This window comes from Hylobates moloch, unplaced genomic scaffold (genome assembly GCF_009828535.3).
Source record: "Hylobates moloch isolate HMO894 unplaced genomic scaffold, HMol_V3 SCAFFOLD_1, whole genome shotgun sequence".
Classification (NCBI taxonomy): Eukaryota; Metazoa; Chordata; class Mammalia; order Primates; family Hylobatidae; genus Hylobates; species Hylobates moloch.
The window spans coordinates 173,702,627-173,722,674 of record NW_026652276.1 but is presented as its reverse complement, the minus strand read 5'-3'; the positions used below and the strand labels follow the sequence as shown (position 1 = coordinate 173,722,674).

The 20,048-nt window shown below is 37.0% G+C and overlaps 1 protein-coding gene across 8 annotated transcripts in view; it reads right to left on the bottom strand.

The window, feature by feature from the left end:
* ELAPOR2 (endosome-lysosome associated apoptosis and autophagy regulator family member 2) overlaps window positions 1-20,048 on the bottom strand; it is a 245,149-nt gene that overhangs the window by 53,891 nt on the left and 171,210 nt on the right. For 4 of the 8 annotated variants that reach the window (XM_032761193.2, XM_058425172.1, XM_032761194.2 and 1 more), the window contains 3 exons: window positions 18,249-18,427; window positions 17,047-17,212; window positions 1,788-5,847 (listed from right to left, as the gene is read on the bottom strand). In XM_032761193.2, coding sequence (XP_032617084.1) covers window positions 5,788-5,847; window positions 17,047-17,212; window positions 18,249-18,427 — 405 coding nt within the window. In that variant the 3' untranslated portion in view covers window positions 1,788-5,787. Of the gene's footprint in view, window positions 1-1,786; window positions 5,848-17,046; window positions 17,213-18,248; window positions 18,428-20,048 lie in introns of those variants that run through there. The other 4 variants (XM_032761191.2, XM_058425177.1, XM_058425164.1 and 1 more) reach the window with 2 other exon arrangements.

Genomic DNA, 20,048 nt, shown 5'->3' with positions numbered 1-20,048 from the left:
CACCTCACACCTGTTGGCTTGGCTATTAGCAAAAAGATGAAAGAGAAGGGTTGGTAAGGATGTGAAGAAAAGGGGAACTTTGGTAGTATTGGAAATTAGTATAGCCATTTTGGAAAACAGTATGGCAGTTCCTCAAAAAATGAAAATTAGAATTACCATATAATCCAGCAGTCCCACACTGGGTATATGCCCAAAGGAAATGAAATCAGTATGTCAAAGAGATATTTGCACTTCCATGTTTATTGCAGCACTATGCACAATAGCCACAATATGTAAACAACCTAAGTGTCCATCAATGGATAAATGGATTTTTAAAATGTGATACATATGCGCGCACACACACACACACACACACAAATGAAATACTATTCAGCCTGTTTTAAAAAACGGAAAATTCTATCATTTGTGACAACATGGATACACCTACAACATTATGTTAAGTGAAATAAGGCAAGCAAAAAGAGACAAATACCATAGATTTCACTTACATGTGAAATCTAAAATAGTCAGACTTATAGAGGCGGGGAGTAGAATGGTTGTCCCCACAGGCTAAAGTGGGGGTGAACCAGAAAGGAGAGAAATTGGTCAACAAGTAGAAAGTTTCAGTTAGATAGAAGTTCTGATATTCTATTGCACAGCACGGTGACTACAGTATAGTTAATAATAATGTATTGTATATTTCAAAATGGGTAAAAGAGATTTTAATGATTCTCACCACCAAAAATGACAAACATTTGAGGTGATGGGTAAACTAATTAGCCTGCTTTGATCATTCCAAAATGTATACATGTATCAAAACATCACATTGTACCCCATAACTATATGCGATTGTTTTTTGTAAGTTAACAAGAAACTTAAAAAAGATCAAAACCTTACTACATGCTTGATTTTCTATGGTATTTTTGAGTGTTTACAGCTTCTGAGGTGCTCCATTTTCCTCTGCAGTTTAAATATTAGATCTTCCAGCCTGCTCATGTTTATCAGAGTAAAATAAAATGGTCCTTATTTTTAAACTGTGAGGCCAGCTGGCTTGTAGACCACACATAGGAGAGATTAAGAGAGTGGTTGAGAAAGGAGGTAATTTAGCCAGTGTACCTTCACAGTCTTTAGTTCTGCACTTTCTCTCAGCAATCCTCGCTTTATTCACCCACCCACCATGATAGCTTTGGGCCCCAGAGCTCTTTAGTCGAGCACTGTGAGCACGGAGAAGCCAAGAAAAGTGAGGTGCCAAGAAGATGGAACACCAGCATGGATTATAACCACAGCTCTACAAAGGCGAAGCCTATGAACAAGGAAATTATCACTCCTGCTCTGTGATAGGTTTACATGTGCATAATTCCCACTGGTTTAATGCTTTTATTTGAAAAGCAATCAAAGGTAATCTGAAATCAGTCATCTAAGATAAAGAAAACATTGCCCCTCTAAGCCAAATTTACCAATATCCACACGCATCATTAATAAGATGAAGAAAATTTCAGCAAATTAAAAGCCTTACTGGGATCATTTGTTCAAGGAAATTGATCTGTTTCTGGAAGCACCAGTCACTAAAGGAATTCTAAGTGTCTTTTGCAGCTTAATCAGTCTTAAAATAGGATTGTTGGCAAATGTATAAGGATTGAGGTGTGCCCTGACTAAACAAATGCAAACAGACGAAGAGACTCTCTTCAGTGCTGGGGCTGGAAAACCTATGCTGAAGCTACTTTTATGCATCAACATTCCCTACTTCCATATGGTTACTTTAAATGAATCTGTATTTAAGACTGAGTATCTCCAAATTCAGTTACTTTAGCAATGAATATTATCTAAACCCCAATGAGAAAAGGCTTTTAAATCAACCTTGCTAATTTACTTTTAACCAATTCACTGGCTTTAATTTTATCCTTTGCAACTCAGGAGAGTATCTGACTTTGTATTGGGTAAGTGATTAAATCATCAAGTGCACGTGATGAGTTATTTTCTTGTTGAACAACTCTGAAGACTTGACAAACTTTTTAGGTGCTAAGCTTCTAAAGGGAAAAGAACCTGTGTGCAAACAGATTCTTCTGAATAGTCTGTGGTAGATTACAGTGATCTAAACCAGGGGTCAGCAAACCATAACCATTAGGCCAAATCCTAGCCCATCACCTGTTTGTGTAGGACCTGAGAGCTAAGAAGGCTTTTACATTTTTAAATAGTTAGAAAGACATCAAAAGATTTCATGACACATGAAATTTAAATGAAACTCAAATTTCAGTGTCCGTAAATAAAGTTTTATTGGAATGCAGCCACGCCCATCCATTTACATTTTGTATGTGGTTGCTTTCATACTACAATGGCAGAGTTGAGTAAATGCAATAGAGCCCACACGCCCTGCAAAGCCAAAAATATGTACTATCTGACCCTTTACAAAAAAAAATGTTTGCTGGGATCTGATCTAGACAAGTGTAATCATAATAGCAAATAATATCAATTATAATAGTAAATATAATTCTCTTTTCAATTATTCATTCCCATCTTAAAGTTTTACTTCTTTCATTTATGATTCTAAAAGGAACTCACATAAAAATGTTAAAATAAAAGTAAAATCCAGCAAGAGAATAATCTGTAGCCAGTTAGTATGAAGGTAAATTCCATTTCAGCTTCCAAGGAATGAGTTGGGTGTTGAGATTTCTAAAAGTTTACTCCTCTAAGGACATTTTCTTTGTGGCAAACTTAGTTTAGGAGTTGGGCCTGTCAACTGCAATCATATTCATGATTACTATAAATAGATATGAGGGAGGTTTAGTTTCTCTGAAGATCAACTCTACATACTCTAAGTGTACAAAGATAAATGTGAGCAGTACACTCACTTTAAACATGGCTAATGAAGTCATCTTCCCACAGCAACCCCCAGAGAAATTTATTTCTATGAGGAAGAGAGAAATTATGTACACATTAGCCTCCCATTAGAAATGACATGTGCCGCAGGAAGTAGTTCTATTGATAGGCATCAAATGAGAGTTGGCAAGATGGGTCTTGAGGAAGCAGTCAATCATGACCCACCTGGGGACCTGGAGACCCCAGATGCTAAAGACCGGACCCAAGCAATTCTTCCACATAATCAATTTAAACAACCTTTTTTCTTTGGGAAGAAAATAAGGACAGACATCTACACAAAAATACTATGAAATATTTTTAATCCTAGAAAGGATGTGATTACTAGTAACTAAAGGGGAAAAGTCAACAATAATGAGATTCAGGTTTTTCAATTCAGTGAACACATATCAAAATGCTCAATGTTGTTAAATGACATAATATAATTTATCCACAGAAGACATGTTCTCATCCATTGGAAAATTGATTTAAATACGTTTTGACGAGTGCTAAGAGATGTTATAGGCAACAGTTGACTTAATGAAGTAGTTAAGGCTTCAAAATTGTGCCTTTTAGAAAAATAACAAATAACTTCTTCTACCACTTTGGGGGGAAAAGGAACAAGTGTCAATTAAAAGTCACAGAAACATGATTAATTTGTTTATTCCTTTCAACATTTCACTGAGCTTTGCAAAGGCCAGGCATAAAACTAAAGGGAATTTTATAGCCAGGATTGGTATAATATTTTCCCCATAATATTCTTTCTGTCATACTTCTTCAGTGCTTGAAATAAAATGACAAACCACTGGAATCCAAAGGAAAAAATCAGCTCCTTCCCAAAGATGGGACTGTGTTGACAAAATATATTTAATATCTAAAATTAGAAATAAAATAAATTCTCCAATATCAACTACATTTTCAGAGAGTTCATTAAAATTTAAGGCATTTTTGACATGTCAGAGATTTTAGCCCAGTGACAGGAGAAGAAAGAAGCTACCTGGGAGCAAATCCCAATTATCTCTATGGCTTGGAACATACATATTGAACACAGTGGAAGATGAGGAGAAAGGTGACAGGTGACTGTGGAAGCTTTCTCACTCTGTCCAGTCTATACAGCTTTGCCAGGGTTCCTCTGAAAGGGTTCATTTCAAATGTATTTTCACTCTTCTGTTTAAATTTTGATCAAAATGCAGAAATGCTCATAAGCACTCTGTTGGCAGGATCAAAATGAAGAATGCCAACATAATGTCTTCTTTATAAGAACACTCAAGAAATTAAATGCAAAAAAAAGGTTTATGCAAAGTGACACCCTCCCTGAATCACAGCAAACAACGACAACCTCACCTATACTCATATGTACAACAGCAGAGATATACACAAAACATTCATTCAATAATAACAGAATGGTCTAGTGTATTACCAATCAGCCAAATAAACACAATTATTCATTTTTCTCCCATTTTCCACAAAAATAAAGACACCACCTTCAGACACAAAAGTTACAAGTCATACTTCATTGAAATGCTTGGGGCAAATCATTTCCCTACATATATGCCCTGCCTCTCTCAGCCAATCACAACTATTTTTTAAAATCTGCATTAAGGTCTATAAAGATTACTGTTTATTGGAAACAAATAAGAGCACCTTAGATCAGCAATGGCCAGGAAACCCCCCTCTTTCTCAGTTTTAAATCAATTAAGGTTTACACAAAATTGGTCAAATCCAACTTCATTCATACTTCCTTCAACAAATAATATCCAAGTCGTGCTAACACCAGTAGCCCACCATAGAAAAATCACAATTATCTGGATCACTTTTGAATAAGAACAATAATTCTTTCATAACTGCTTATGGAATAACCACATTCTTATTATGAATACAATTATATGTAATTTTTCAAAACTGAATTCCTGCCTTATTGGATTATTTTTTTTTAAGTTTCTAAGAAAGTCATCATCCTCAAAGTCTTGCAGCAGAAAAATAACCATATAACCTCTGGTGCTTGACAAAGAGCAAAAGTCCCACTGACATATTCTGGAGACCATGAAATTACCCCAGTATTTCATACAGTCATCTGTACTTATAGACAAACCATCTCACTTTCTTCTTCATGATTTTGCCAGTGATTTGATTGACAAGCTTTCCTATTTACTTTAATTATACTTCGAGTACTACATAAACTGTTTTAAGTCATTTGACTTCTACGATACTAGCAGCTAGTTTGCATTAAGGGAGAATTAGGGCTTCTCATTACCTTTCTTACTAGTTTCTTAGATTCCTTCAAACTTTCAGTCAAGCCCTTCTTACCAGTTCCAACAAGGATGGAATTTCAAAGGCAATTATAAATCTAGATAACCCAAGCACATGCTAACTCTTTCTGAAATTTAAATCAAGAGAAGATACCCTATGGAAAAATGAAAAATTTATTGTCTTCATTGCTCACCATTTTTTAGTAGAAAAGCTGTTTTAAGGTCAGGAAAATAAATAATGGGAAAAATATACCTTAAAAAATTTTTAATTTCCCCCAAAATATAAACAAAGAAAAAACATAAATTGGATCATAATGCATATGCTCACATGTGCCCTCCAAATCACACTTGTTATATAGACATTATAAAGAATAAAAGTTACCCATTAATTATATGGCATGCATCAGCAGTGCATTGGTGGGCTTAAACTTGGTTTTCAGTTATGTGTATATACAGATAAATCTCTTCCTGAGTTGAGCTTCATCTTCAGTTGAGACCCAAATCATTTGCTTTCCTTTATTTGGCAAGGTACTTGACCATGTGATAAGGCAATCAAATGTTTCAATCTCCTTCCCTTTTCAGCGGCATGGCCCTCCTCTGTGAGATCACCAATGTGACAGGTATGAGGACAGACCCTAAAATATGGTCCTGTAAAACTAGAGCAGGTTTCTTTGTTCATTAGTCTCAAGGCTACAGCACTGTCTCTTCATATATTTGGGGATCTTGAGGTTTTCAGTTGAACAGATTCAAAATGGTCTTCTTTTTCCTAAGAAAAAATATTAAAGACAAAATCAACTCACTGAAATTCTCGTAAGATTTTAGGATCTTACATGTCCTGAAGGAAAGTTCCAGAAATCATTTTAATCTATCTAGTTGCCACTTGTGATTAGGATTTTATAGTTAAAATTGGGTGGCAGATATAAAACAAGTAGCATGCCTACCCTGAAGGGCACTTTTGATGTCCAAGAGATAAGACAGACAAATTCAAAATAGCAGCAAACCCATGATTGCAATAGATACCAAAAGACGTAGCTATGATCCCTGCAAAGAAACCACTGAGACTCTTCCGGAGGCCATACCTGACCTGAGTGCTGAAATCAATGACCTAGCCATGCTAATTGCGGGCAAAACAGAACTGACTAAATATTTTCAAGATAATACAGGCTGAATAATAAGAAAAAGGACAGCAGAAATAATTAAGGAGAATGCCAATAAGACACTAGATCAGTTGAGTTCACTAATATGTTTTAGGAAAATCTTTTAGGTATATGCCTATTAAAGATATTAAACAAGTTATCTTTGATAATAGGTCAAAATTTTCACTCAAATGTATCATTGCTGGCATTATATAAAACATTCGAAAGGTAGACTATTAAAATAAATTAGTTTTCTTTAATGAGGAAAGGAGAAAGAAGAGATGGGATTTCTTCCAACCTTTTATTGTATTTTTGAGACAGGGTCTTTCTCTGTCACCTAAGCTGGAGTACAGTGGTGCAGTCTCAGCTCACTGCCACCTCTGCCTCCCAGGCTCAAGTGATCCTCCCACCTCAGTCTCCCGAGTAGCTAGGATCACAGATGCGAGCAAGCACGCCATTTTTTTTTTTTTTTTTTTTTTTTGAGTCAGAGTTTCACTCTTGTTGCCCAGGCTGGAGTACAATGGTGCAATATTGGCTCACTGCAACCTCTGCCTCCCGGGTTCAACCAATTATCCTGCCTCACCCTCCTAAGTAGCTTGGATTATAGGCACCTGCCACCACACCCAGATAATTTTTTGTATTTTTAATAGAGACGGGGTTTCACTATGTTGGCCAGGCTAGTCTCGAACTCCTGTCCTCGTGATCCGCCCGCCTCGGCCTCCCAAAGTGCTGGGATTACAGGCATGAGCCACTGCGCCCAACCATCTAATTTTTATATTTCTTTGTAGAGACAACATTTTGCCATGTTGCCCAGGCTCCTTCCAACATTTTAATTGTTAGAGAAAGCTTTCTGAAGGCTGCTGGAATCAGATAGGGAGACTATGCTAATAAAGAGAATAAAAATGAAGAGAACTATGATTATTTTTTAAAATAAATGAAATAGGAGGCCAATCAGTCTCACATGCAAATAGATGTATGTCTAAAGTAGAATAGTAACATAAGAAGATAATAGGAAGTTGACATTGAGTAGCTGTCAGGAAGGGTAAGTTTGCTTTTGTGTTTGCTTTCATTGGGGTGGATAAATCCAGGAGCTTTAGGGCTACAGGGACAGGGTTATAGAAAAACATCACAGCATACACACCAACATATCACTTTTTCCCTGCCTCTGCTGAGCTGACAAGCCTCTGGAAGAGTAGACTGTAGATCTCCTCAGTGCTCCTGCTGACTGGCTCTGTGAGAACTGGTCTGAGGTCTCATGTTTAACAGCCTTAACAATTTTTTAGAAAAACCATTAGCAGTTGAAATATTTGTTAAGCACCGTCCTGTTGCAGGACCATGACTAGAGTTTAGGGATACAAAAATGAGTACAGCAAGATGTCTTCCCTCAAGGAGCTCATAGGATATTAAAGGAAAGAGCTCTAGGGTATCAGCCATAAACTCAAAAGAAAACATGAGATTTCTGCAGCCTTTGCTTGAGAAACTTTGATTCAACATGGTGTGTGGGGAGGGAAGGCAGAGACCTGTTGGTTATCTTCAAGGTAATATTTAAAGTAAAACACTGAAAATCCTTTATAAAATCATGTTGAGATAATAGGGCTTTAATAGCCATGTCCTCTGCATTCGCATGGGATTGTGCTCCTATTGCTGAAATGGTGGGATATATACACACATGCATGTGTATATAATTAGGTAGGTAGTGCCACTAACTGACTGGGACTTCCTAATGGCAGGAACTCTATATCTCATTCATTGTTTAATTCCTAAGATATGACCCAAGTCCTACCACTTGGTAGGTTGTCAATCAATGGTTATAAAAATCTACTGAAATACCACATTGGAGAAGGAAAAACACTGGATTGGAACTTGGGAGACATGGCTTCTAATTCCTATCTAACCCCTTTGGACAAATAAGTGAACCTCGCAAGGTCTCAGTTTACTCATGTATTAGACAAGGGTTCCAAACAGGATGATCTTTTTCAGCTCTAAACCCAAGAATCTACTCCAAAGCCAACTTACCCCAGAAGGTTTTCCTCATCTTGTCACTATCTACCCTACTGCACTCCCTTCTCCCCAATGCTGCAAGAGACCCTACTCTTGTTCTTGACATACTGGATGATCGTTTGAAAGGGGTGTGTGTGTGTGTGTGTCTGTGTGTGTGTGTGTGTCTGTGTGTGAGAGAGAGAGATATGTGTCCTCTCCTAATATTCTAGTTGGTGTGTGAGTTGAGAAATTCTGTCTAATTTGACATAACACCCAAACTTAGCAAAGTGTCTTACAATGTCCCATAAATGGTAGTGAAATAAATAAAAGAAACACATAAAAATTGATTTAGTTTTAATTGCTGAGAAAAGTCAAGAAAAATAAATCTATATATAAACCCGAGAATTGTAGTGCAGTGCTAGGGAAATATCAAATAAGGTATGGCCTTTAGAACATGAATGAACATATCTAAGATAAAGCAAACCCTACATGACATAATAGTTAATGAACATAAACATTTTTTGCTCTCTGAAATCATTATAACAAACTTTTAAAAATAGACACACAATAAGATATGTGCAATGATATTTATAGCAGCTTTATGCATTGTCAAACACTGGAAATAGCACAGGTATCAATCAACAGACTGGATAAACAAATTTTGGTATATCTACACAATAGAATACTACTCTGGAATACAAAGGAATCTACATTTGTTAACACGAGGCGAATGAATCTCAAAAACATCTTTCTGAGTAAAATAAAATGTACACAAAATACTACAGATACTGTGTGATTACACTTATATGAAGTTCTACAACAGATAACACTAACCTATGGTTTAAAAAGATCATTACAGTAGTTTCCTTTGGGAGATGTGGGATTGACTGCATGCAAAAATACATGTTACTCTCAGGGGTGAACTAGTGTTCTATATCTTGATAGGAATTGGGGGTTATAGATGTATATTCATTTCTCAAAATTCATTAAATCGTATATTTGTAATGTGTGCCTTTCACTTAAAACAAACTTAAAGTATTGAATTATCATCAATGATATGTTCCCTGAAGTGTTTTGGGGTGAAGTGTATTGAAGTCTGCAATTTACTTTGAAACCGAACAACAGAAAAGAATATGGGTTGATGAAAGGATGGAGGGACAGATATGTAATAATACAAATATAACAAAATTTTGATGGTGGGTAGATGACTATACACTGTATGATTCTTTCAACTTTTCTGTACTATTTCAAAATTTCATTTTTTAAGTAAAAAAATCATTACTCTAAAATTGCTATTCAAAACAAAATTCACTACCCTGAATCTTCTCAGGGAAGAAAACTTTTTTATACTCTAATTGGGGAGGTGACTGCTGGTTGAGTACTGACTGGGAAATGGGTTAAAGAATTCACAGTTCTGCTGCCTCAACAGTGCCCTGGATGCTTTAATTATCCCCTAGCCTGAAAGACTTCCTCATTCACCAGGCAATCAGCCTTAGGCATGCCCCCATGGTAAGAACTACAGTTGACCTTTGAACACCACAAGTTTGAACTGCACAGGCCTACTTATACGCAGATTTTACAAAACTGAACCTGGATTGAAAATACAGTATTTGTGGGAGGTAAAAGCCACCTAATAGAGAGCTGACTTTTCACATAGGCAGGCTCTGCAGAGTGACTGCAGGATTTAAGTATGCTTGAATTTTGCTATACTTAGGGGCCCTGGAACCAATCCCGTATGACTGTACAACTAAAATTCATCCTGGTAGGTAAAGGAGGTTTCACCCTCTTTTAGATAAAAATTACAGAGACATGCATCATCTACAAGGAGTACTAAAAGGGAAACATGGAAATCATTTATGGGAAGAAACCTGAGAGATTAAGAAAATTTTGACTGACTCACTTTAGAGATAATTTGGCAGGACTCAATGACTGTTCAGTAAGCAATTCAGAAGACAAGCAGCTGGGCCATTTTTGGGCTCAACACCTCTTGCAATCTATCATGCCAATTTTAGATATATTCATAGATGACAGTAAAAAGGTCTCAGAGATTTTGAAGTGGGTCCTGACTACAATACAGAGAGCTTTCCCTGAGACTAATTCCCATAGGAAAACTTAGTGAAGCATTGACTCATATTTGGACTCTTATGGTCACAGATTGGGTTTACAACGTGGAAGAAGTTCACTAGAGAATGAGAAACTGACCCAAAGGACTCTAGATAAATTAGTATGGTCAGGTCTACCTGAAAATTTCCCCTAGTTTTATGTTAAAACCAGGCATTACATTAAACGTTATTAACAATAGCAAGAATTACTGTGGATTAAGATAGATTCTTTAAACATGTCTCCAATATGCAAGTCAAGTACAAATCAACAAAAGGACATAAAACCTGCAGCCTCAGAGAAAAAGCTATATGAAAGTGGCCTCTAAGTTAAGGGGTCCCCAAAGCTCAAATAAATGATGTCAGTAAACAGAACCTTGCTGTTCAACATTGGCCTTTGGGTAGACCAAAAACATTGGAAGTTGGTTGGATCATTAGCAGCCGATATGCTGGTCAAAAATAAAAGTGAATGCAAACATCTTGTCTACTGTCAAAGATTCTCTTTCTCTTCAGTCTTAATGCCTCTGCCGCAAACTACCCCAACTTCAGCTGCTTCAAGAAAAAAGGTAATTAGAAAGGAGACTAAAGTTTTCCTGTTACCAAGACGGACTGGATGATTCACACCCATCTGAATCTGCTAGGAAAACTCGGAGAGGGTTTCTTAAACATTTACCACTCTGTTGGTTGTAGGCACTCAAGTCACCATTATACCTACTCTCCTGTGGGAAAAGAGGAGCATACAAATAATGGGGTTTGAGCAAGGTTTAGAGTAGAAAAGGGAAAATAATGTGACCTTTGGAGGGGTTCTATATGTCCATTCAAGATAGTGTTGTTGTTGCTTCTACATATGAATATACAGTAGAACTTGATGTTATATGCTTGTACTTCCCCATCTCATACATGTTAAAGGAGATCCCTTGACCAAGAACAGCCATATGTAGAGAAGGGCCAGTAGGCAGTAGGATACCCCAGGAGTTCCCAACTCTGCCATTTGCAACAAATGGTGAGTCAGGGTTTCATACAAGTTCCTTTACCTTCTGATGCCCAAAACAGTCACTATATAAATTAGGTCCTTTTGGTGTCAAGTCAGAAGTCTCCATATCAACAGCCCTGCTTGAGTTATCACACTTCTACTAGCAGAGGTGGTTGATAAACCCCCAAAACATTCAGGGACCTGCTACCTAATAAAGTTCATTGGAACTATGTAAGCAGATTTACAATGTTAAATCTACCCAGCGGTTAAGGAAAAACAGCCCAGCACTTTACTTGACTCTGCTATTGGGACAGTGTTGGGCCTCATTTGAGTATTCTACTTGTTCTTTTGTATCAGCTAGCCTACAAAATAGTATCCTTTGAATTGGACCCAAACTAACAGGCTATGTTAAAAGCTGTCCAGCAAGCTGGGGCAAACTCTTTACCTTTATGGCCTCACAATCATGACAACTTTGTGACACGATTCTCTATAACTAATGATTTTGCCAATTGGAGACTCTGGCAAAAGGAGACAGAGGTACCCTTTGAGGTTTTAGACTCATTACCTCTTGATATGGCTACAAGCTATAGTCATTAGTTGGTCACTGAACTGGTAAAAACTAAATTTCATTACCATGCAGATCTTGTGACTCTACAGCTTGATAGTCCCATTTATGGTCGCTCAACAAGGTAGAAAAGGCCGAATAAGCCTCACTTGTCAAATACAAATGGCATATATTCAAGAATGCAGTTGGTCTTGCCCCAGTGGCATGTAGGCCTCACATGAAAATGTGGCAGCATACCCTTTGGGGGAAACTTTATCCCCTACTCCACTGCTCAAAACAAAACCACTGACTCAATAGGACCCTCGATTTATCAAGGTTCTACTACATGTTGGGCCTGGTTCACTGATGATTTGGTTGAGCTGAAGCCCAGTGGTATCCACTGGCTGCTACAGATATTCAATCATCTATGAATAACTGAAAACCAACAAAATTGCTCAGCTCAGTGGACAGAACTCAAAGGCATTATCAAGACCTACACATTACCTCCCTTGATAAACTTCATTATATTTTTCTGACTTACTGACTCGAGCTATTGCCAATGGCTAGCTGTTTTGTCTGCCACTTGGAAAACTAAAGACTGGCATTTCAAGGTTACCCTTTTTGGATACCACTAAAATAGATCTTAGTTTTGGATTAAAATATGTGTCACTCATGTAGACGCCCAAGTAAGGATCCTTCTTATGAAAAGATGAAATTGAATCAAGCTCCTGATAGAGAGGACACAAGACAGACAGTCACAAATGGTGCAAGGGTCCATCATCTCACCCAACATGGCAAAGCATCTGCCATCATAGGCTGGGCACAAGGGAAATGATTCTATTTTTCTTATGCAGAGGTTACCACAGATGCCAGACTTGGGACTCATGCCAAAAGTTGACCAGTTCTTCCCTGGCAAATTGATTACAAAATACCTTTGACCATCTCTTTGGGCTATTGGTGGTGCCTCACCACTATTTACAACTGTTCAGGGTATGGTGTTGCTATTCCAGTCTAATCAGCTAACTCTACCCATATATTGTGAACCTTGAAACAAATCAGTATAAAGTTGGTAGCTTTAAAGACCATGTGCCATCTGACAATAGGGCATTTTTTATCACAAAAGCTACCCATAAATTAGTTGAGAGTAGAGGTATTCAGTGGAACTTCCATATTTCCTACTGTCCAAAAACATATGGTATCATTGAGCATTGTAAGACCTTCTCAGAAAGTGACTCAAAAAGATTTCTGACTCTATCTCCCTCACCCCCTCCTGATCCACACATCTTAATACAGCAGTTTGATCATCAAATATGGTTGCCCGTGGAAAGGGATCATCTCCTTTTGGCCACTTCACAGATAATGATCAGGAAGAACACACATACACATACATACACACAGACAGACACACATATACACCACTACATAAGGTTATTTACACTTCTCTGAACATCCTGGATTCTGCCTCACCAACCTAGGACATGATGTGTTATTTATTCCAACAGTAACCTCAGGCTTCCTGGGTACAACTTCTAGTGATAGCCCACCCAGAAGGGGATCTAGGAGATTCAAATATAATTCTGGTTTAACCACCTGTATTGTTGCTTTGTTGGCTGTCGTGATTATAGATAACAGAGATAATGATGACTTGTTGAGTACAGTGCCCCCCAAGTCCCCCTACCATGGCCCACATGGACAAAGGGGGGAGTGCACACTGAGTCTCTATATGTTTCCATAAAATGCCTTTGTCCCTCTTGCACATGAATGTTCTAGATAGATATGGGTAGAAATAAGGTGAAATTATAGTTGCTGAAATGGGACAAGCTGGTTTTTTAGCACTGGAAAGAGACAACAACACAGTCTGATAATGGAGGAGACAGCTTAGACCCTGAGAAGTATGAAGAAATAAGGAACATTAAGAATCATATGATTTTTTAGGGTCACCCTGTCACCTTCCTATGTAGAAAAATGCTCTAATGTGGCTCTCTCAAATCATGGCAAGGGCCTTTAATTTAACTCACTGCTGGGTCTGCCATACCCACCACATGCTCTCATCACATTTCACTTGCCATTCCCCTTAAACTAACCGAGAAATTTATCCAAAACAGCAGGAAATGGCCTCAGGCCCTGCCCCAGAGTAACACCAACATCTCATTGCCATAGCCATTATTTAGTCATTTCATGAGGTGAACAAAAGTCACTAGTTTGCAGTGTGGACAAACAGGAAAAGTTGAGCTGACTTCCCTCAAGCAGTCTCCCTGAAGACAAAAAGGAGACATCATTATATGAGGTGAATTGGAAACCCTAAGGCTTACTAGCCAGCAAAGAAGCCACTTACAGGCACAGTCAACCTGTGCTGCCTGCACAATGTAGATCCCCCTTCATGTACCCAACAACTGTGAATAACACTTTCTTTCCAGAGGCACCATGTGTACCTCCAGGACTGCACTTCTTGTGTAGAAGTCAGACACTAACTTGCTTCCTCACTAAAAACATGATAACTTACACCTTAGGAGTAGTCATAAGAGATCTTCAACTGTTTAGGAAAATACCCCTATTGTTAGGGATGTTAGAAAAGGTGGTATAAAATTTGTCTCTGACCTTAGTTTGAAGTAATCAATTACACCCCCTCAGCCATCAAAGGCATTCAGGTCAACATCAACTCACTGTCCATACATTGTTATTCACAATATAATTACCCTATACTTTCTCCTTGAGAACCAAGACAAAGTCTGTGCAATCACTAATATATCCTGTAGTACCTGGATTAATGTATCTGGATTGTCTTGTTGGATTGCCATGACCCTAGATCAAAAGGATAGTTAACCACTTGATTGAGTTTACTGCTCACCAAGTGTGTGACAAAAATCGGAGACACAGTACTCCCACCCTATTCCCAGGGGATACATTCCAACTCCCCACCAGCCCCGGTGGATGCCTGAAACCAAGTATAGTATCAAAGCCTATAATACTGGTTTTTTTTTTCAATCTGATAATCAAGATGACTACTAAGTAACTAACAAGCAGGTAGTGTATACGGCAAAGATATGCTAGACAAAGGGATGATTTACTTCCAGGGTGGGACAAAGCAGTACAGTAGGAGATTTCATCATACTACTCAGAACAGCACACAATTTAAAACTTGTTGTTTACTTCTGAAATTTTCCATGTAATGTTTTCAGACCACAGTTGACTTGTGGGTAACTAAAATCACAAAAAGTAAGACCATGAAAAGTGAAACTGCAAATAAGGCAGGACTTCTGTATATTGCGTCTCTGCTACGATTTTGAAAATTTCCTTGTCCCGTTTTTGTCCAAATCTTATGGAGCAAATATCTGAGTGCCAGTGGAAAGGTCAACACAAGAAAGCTATCTAGCTTTCTACGGTAAACCCTGATGGTTCATAGCATTTGTTCGGCTAGTTGAGTCTGGGACCCTGAGGGTAGGGTTGAGGTTAACAATACAGATTGGCCTCATCTTGGTGAGGTGACCTCTGCTTGGTGTCCTATTGGTAGTAGCTTTATTTAAATGCTGTATAAAGCAAATTGATCAAATTTGATCCCAGCCTCAGTCAGTCATATTAATCAGAATGGTGCATGGAGTGGGGAACTAAAGGGAAAATTCATCAGAAACCAACATGGTATAAAAATGAGGTTTGGATGTTGTTGGAGACAATTCTCCATAGTTCTCTTTCATTTCTGTACATCTTAAAAGTGAGAAACTGATTACCCTTTGTTCTAGACTATCTTTTCAAGAATCTCTGTATAGAAAATTGCCTTGGAATATAAAGATATAATGTCTCCTTCCTGAGCAAAGGGTAGGCCTGCTTACAGTCTTGGAAACAGCGTCTCCCAGGAGCAATGGACAGGTATGCTACCTGTCCAAAACAATAAAGATAATAGCCCCCTTTGAGGCAAAGGATGGGCATGTTTACTACTCATTATGAACATTCAGATTCCTAAGGCCTAGAGTCCCTTTCCTGTAATGCAACCAAGTGATATCATTTCCTCTGCAAATAGCGCTGTGGGAACACAGCCTTGTGGGCTACCTGTGGCTTTGGGAGCTGGTATAAAGGTTATTACTCTACTAGCACTACTCCGTGAATACGAAACTGTCCTTCATCTCTGACATGAGTCTCATGTCTTCTAAACTGTCCATGAAACTGTAGCAGACTCACTTGTTAGCGTGCAAGTAGGGTAAAGATCTCCGTTCTTAATAATCACTATATTTTTGTTATTTTATGGCAATAGTACCCTCCTTACATATGCATATTAATAAAAGGAAAAATTAACCATTAGTAGAAGGGAAAGATGGTTTACTCATTTTTACTCTTAAATAATTCCCTATATTTATGTGCCTAAATTAGGAGAGTACAAGGAAATGGTTACTATATACTCTTTATAAATGTAAATTTTGTGTCTTGTCTATCCTGTTGTAAATCATTTGAAAGTCATCTTCTTTCTTCTATTTCATTCTTTTTTAATCTTAAGTAAGCTGGTAATTTCTCATCTTTTAAGTCAATGGTGAAAAATGTCAAATAAAATATCTTTTCAAACAATGTATGGTTTCATGTTATTTTTGGATATGGTAGTTGTTCCAAAATCCAAAGCCAACAATATGTTACCTCATATACCTCAATAATTTATATAACTTTTGTTTGCTCTCTATAAAACAATCTTGTCATAAAAATGGAACAGTATGAATGAATGTAATATCTTTTATTAGCCCCATTTTTAAATTATATATATAAAATAGAATCTTTGTGAAAATTCCAATATCACAAAAATGTATTGCTTTCAAAGACTAAACACTCTCATTAGTTCACTATTCCCAAAAGGCAGCTACTGTTAACAGTTTGCTATGCAAATACAAACATAAATGTATATTTAATATAAATACAATAGTCCGTTTGTTTTCACTCTATCTTGGACCTATTGATTTATCAGTACACGTAGATATCTCAGTCTTTAACAGCTGCAGAGTTGCATAGTATTCTATCACTTTGACATATGAAAATATTTAACTCCTCATTGATGATGTTTGACAACCAACAAAAACAATGCTGCAGTGAATACTATTGTATCTATATCATGTGCTTCTAAGAGTATTTCTGTTGGATAAATACCCACTGAGATATAAACATGCAAAATAATAGTTTGTGTGAATGCTATTATTAGGTTAATATGCCCCCTACTTTATAAACACCCAGTAACACCAGGTTAAAATTCTACTCTCACCTTGGTTGCCAAAGATTTGAGTTTTCCTAGCAGTGACTGTTTATTGGAATATACAACTTCCTCTTCATTATCTTCTCCTTCCATAATAGCACAACTGTCTGCAGCCGGGAGTTCACACTCTTTTGAGTTAGTCGTCATTACTAACTTGGAATATTTGTATTCCAGTCTAAATAGTGATAAAATACATAAACAAATAAATATCCATTTATGTTAATACAAATAAATACTTATTTTAGATGGTCATATACCAGCTCATTAAATTGGCTTGGAGTATAATTGCTCCACCAACAAATTTCCCTAGCCTATAGCCATAGCAATATGTGTGTTATCATGTATCTACCATTTACAAAGAAATATTTCCCAGGATGTCAGAAATCAGTTCGACAGAGTTAATTCTACCACTTTACATTGAATTGTCCAATAATGAAAAAATTTGGGGGCAGGGACTTTGAGGCCTGAATGCATTTTCTTAACATGAATATTTGGAAGCGAATTCACTGTAAGGTTTTCCCAGTATTTAGTTTGTAAAGATGAGAATATCAAACAACCAAGTAATTTGGTCTTTATCATCTCTCTATATTAGTTATTCCTTTATACTATCACCCCACATATTGCAATTGTCCCTAGATATTACAATATAGGAGTTCCACAGTCCCACTGAGGTGTAAATCATTCTAAAAGATTCAAGTCCTATAAGAGATCAAAATACATTCAGGAATTAGGCTCAATATTCAATTCCAGATCCTTGAAGACCTGGAGTAAATAAATGTGGTATTTGCCTATACACTTAATCTGTTTTTTTTGCAAATGTCTTCCCACAAGAAATTCTGAAAGAAAAGGTGAAGTAAGAAGACAGCATTATGTCATTTTTTAAAAAGGCAGACACTGAGAGAATATCTGCCTTCCAAATCTCAGCTCTGCTGCTATCATCTACCTGAATAACATGGAGCCTCTTGTTTTCCTTGTTTTCTAATAAATGACTCTAACTCAATGATCTCTAATGTTCTATGACCTTTCTACTGTCAGAATAACAATCGTTTCCTCTGCTTGCTTTCTCAAGGCCTTTCCTATGATTTCTTCTCAAGGAGAAAATTCTTGTGTCTCTGAGACAATCTATTTATTGGATATAATGATAAAGTCTAGAATTTTCACAACAAAATAGGCCCTCTAGCTCTCTTGTGATCATCTCAGAGGGTACTTACTTTTGATTCTTTTTCCAGAAGTAGCAGGTCAGAGCCACCAGCAAAACGGCAGTAAAAGCTCCCACACCGGCTCCCACCTTCAGCCAAAAGTCAACCGTTTCACAGGTTGCCAACTTTTTCTCAGGCAAAGAAATTCCTTTAATGCACCATTTAGGTTCATTCCACACATATAACGTTTCCTTTAAAAAAAAACCATAAAACCATAGAAGACATGAGAAATGAGATTCAGACTCAACTGTGAAAGCTAGATTTGTCACAGGTCAATTTCTTACATAAAAGAAGAAAGGGTTTTGCTAACCTTTTACTTACAGTAGGCATACAGGATTATTCAGCATTCATTTAATAAAACCTCCAGAAATACAGGAAAAAAAGATATGTGAATGAATAAGGAATTAATGAATGAAAATGTAAAAACCAAATAAAGACATGGATTGATGGATTGCCATCTCAGAAGGGTGCAGTACAGTACATGCCAAGGAGGTTGAATAAAAATGACTCCATCTGGACATACTTTCTGGGCTATTTTTTTTTTTTAATTTTGATGCCCTTAGATATCTTACTCATGTTTTTAAATGAAAGCTTAGGTTGCTTAATCTAAGAAATGGGTTTCATTCACCCATCATGTAAGCCCATTTTCCCAATAAGTCTGTCCTCCAAATGGCAGAGCAGACCCTAGACCTGGGACATATAGGTGCACCACGGCTGGGTAACTGGTGTAAGTGGGCACACCGTCTATGCCCTTCTTCCCAATGCCAAAATAAGGAGGGCATTATTCTGGGTCACCACTACCCACACCAGTTACTTTCATCCTCCCGAAATAGATGGCAATTCCTTTAGGGCAATGTTTTTCAAACCGCAAGTTACAACTAATTGTGAATAATAAAATATTAATATACTGGGTCTCAACCATGAATTTTTAAAAATAGATACATCAAATAGGCAGATCAAAACAGAAAATCCGAGTACAGCATATGGTTCCTTATATATTTCAACATATATGGTGACCAGTAGCAATTTGCATGGTGACTCTATCCACCGAAATTAAATAACATAGGCACTAATCTGTTAACGTGTCTCATTAAACTTTCTGGTATACGATGGTCATTTTATCAACACTCTAACAGAAGAATAACACCATAATGTTAATTTTTATGATTTAAATACACAAACAATTTTGCAGTTAGTCATGAAGTGAAAGGGACATGAGATTCTTATTCACTTTGGGGAAAAGTTTGAATCAAGTTTTGGATAGGAAATTTCAGCATATTTTTTAGAAAGGATACTAGTGACTGGATTTTTTTGTTAGTACATTATAACTGAAATGTTTTTCCTAAACTTAGAGCAAATAAATTTCTTTTTAAGTGGGTCACATTATTTTTTATAAAAATGGTAATGTGGGAAATGCTGAGGCATGTTCAAATTCATCTGCTGCATCTCTAAGTGTCAATAATGACAATACAGAGAGAAACATAAATTCGTCAGCAAATGTTGACTTTATTTGAAGTGCATTCTAACAAGAAAAAAAGACTGTACCATCTTTGATATGGTTTTATCAAATGTGCAATGCCCAATGAAAACAGCAAGCTCTACTGTCTGATGACAGTCTTATAACAAAATTTTAAAACTTCAAAATAAAAAAAAAAATACTTGCAAACCCAGAATGCTTAACTTTTCAATAAGCTTCTCAAATACCAACATGGAAAAAAATCAAGCTATTGGCAACTTTTCTTAGTAATTCTATAACTATTAATTAGAAAGCCTTATTCATTCAACCCACACATCATTGGAAAACAGAAAATG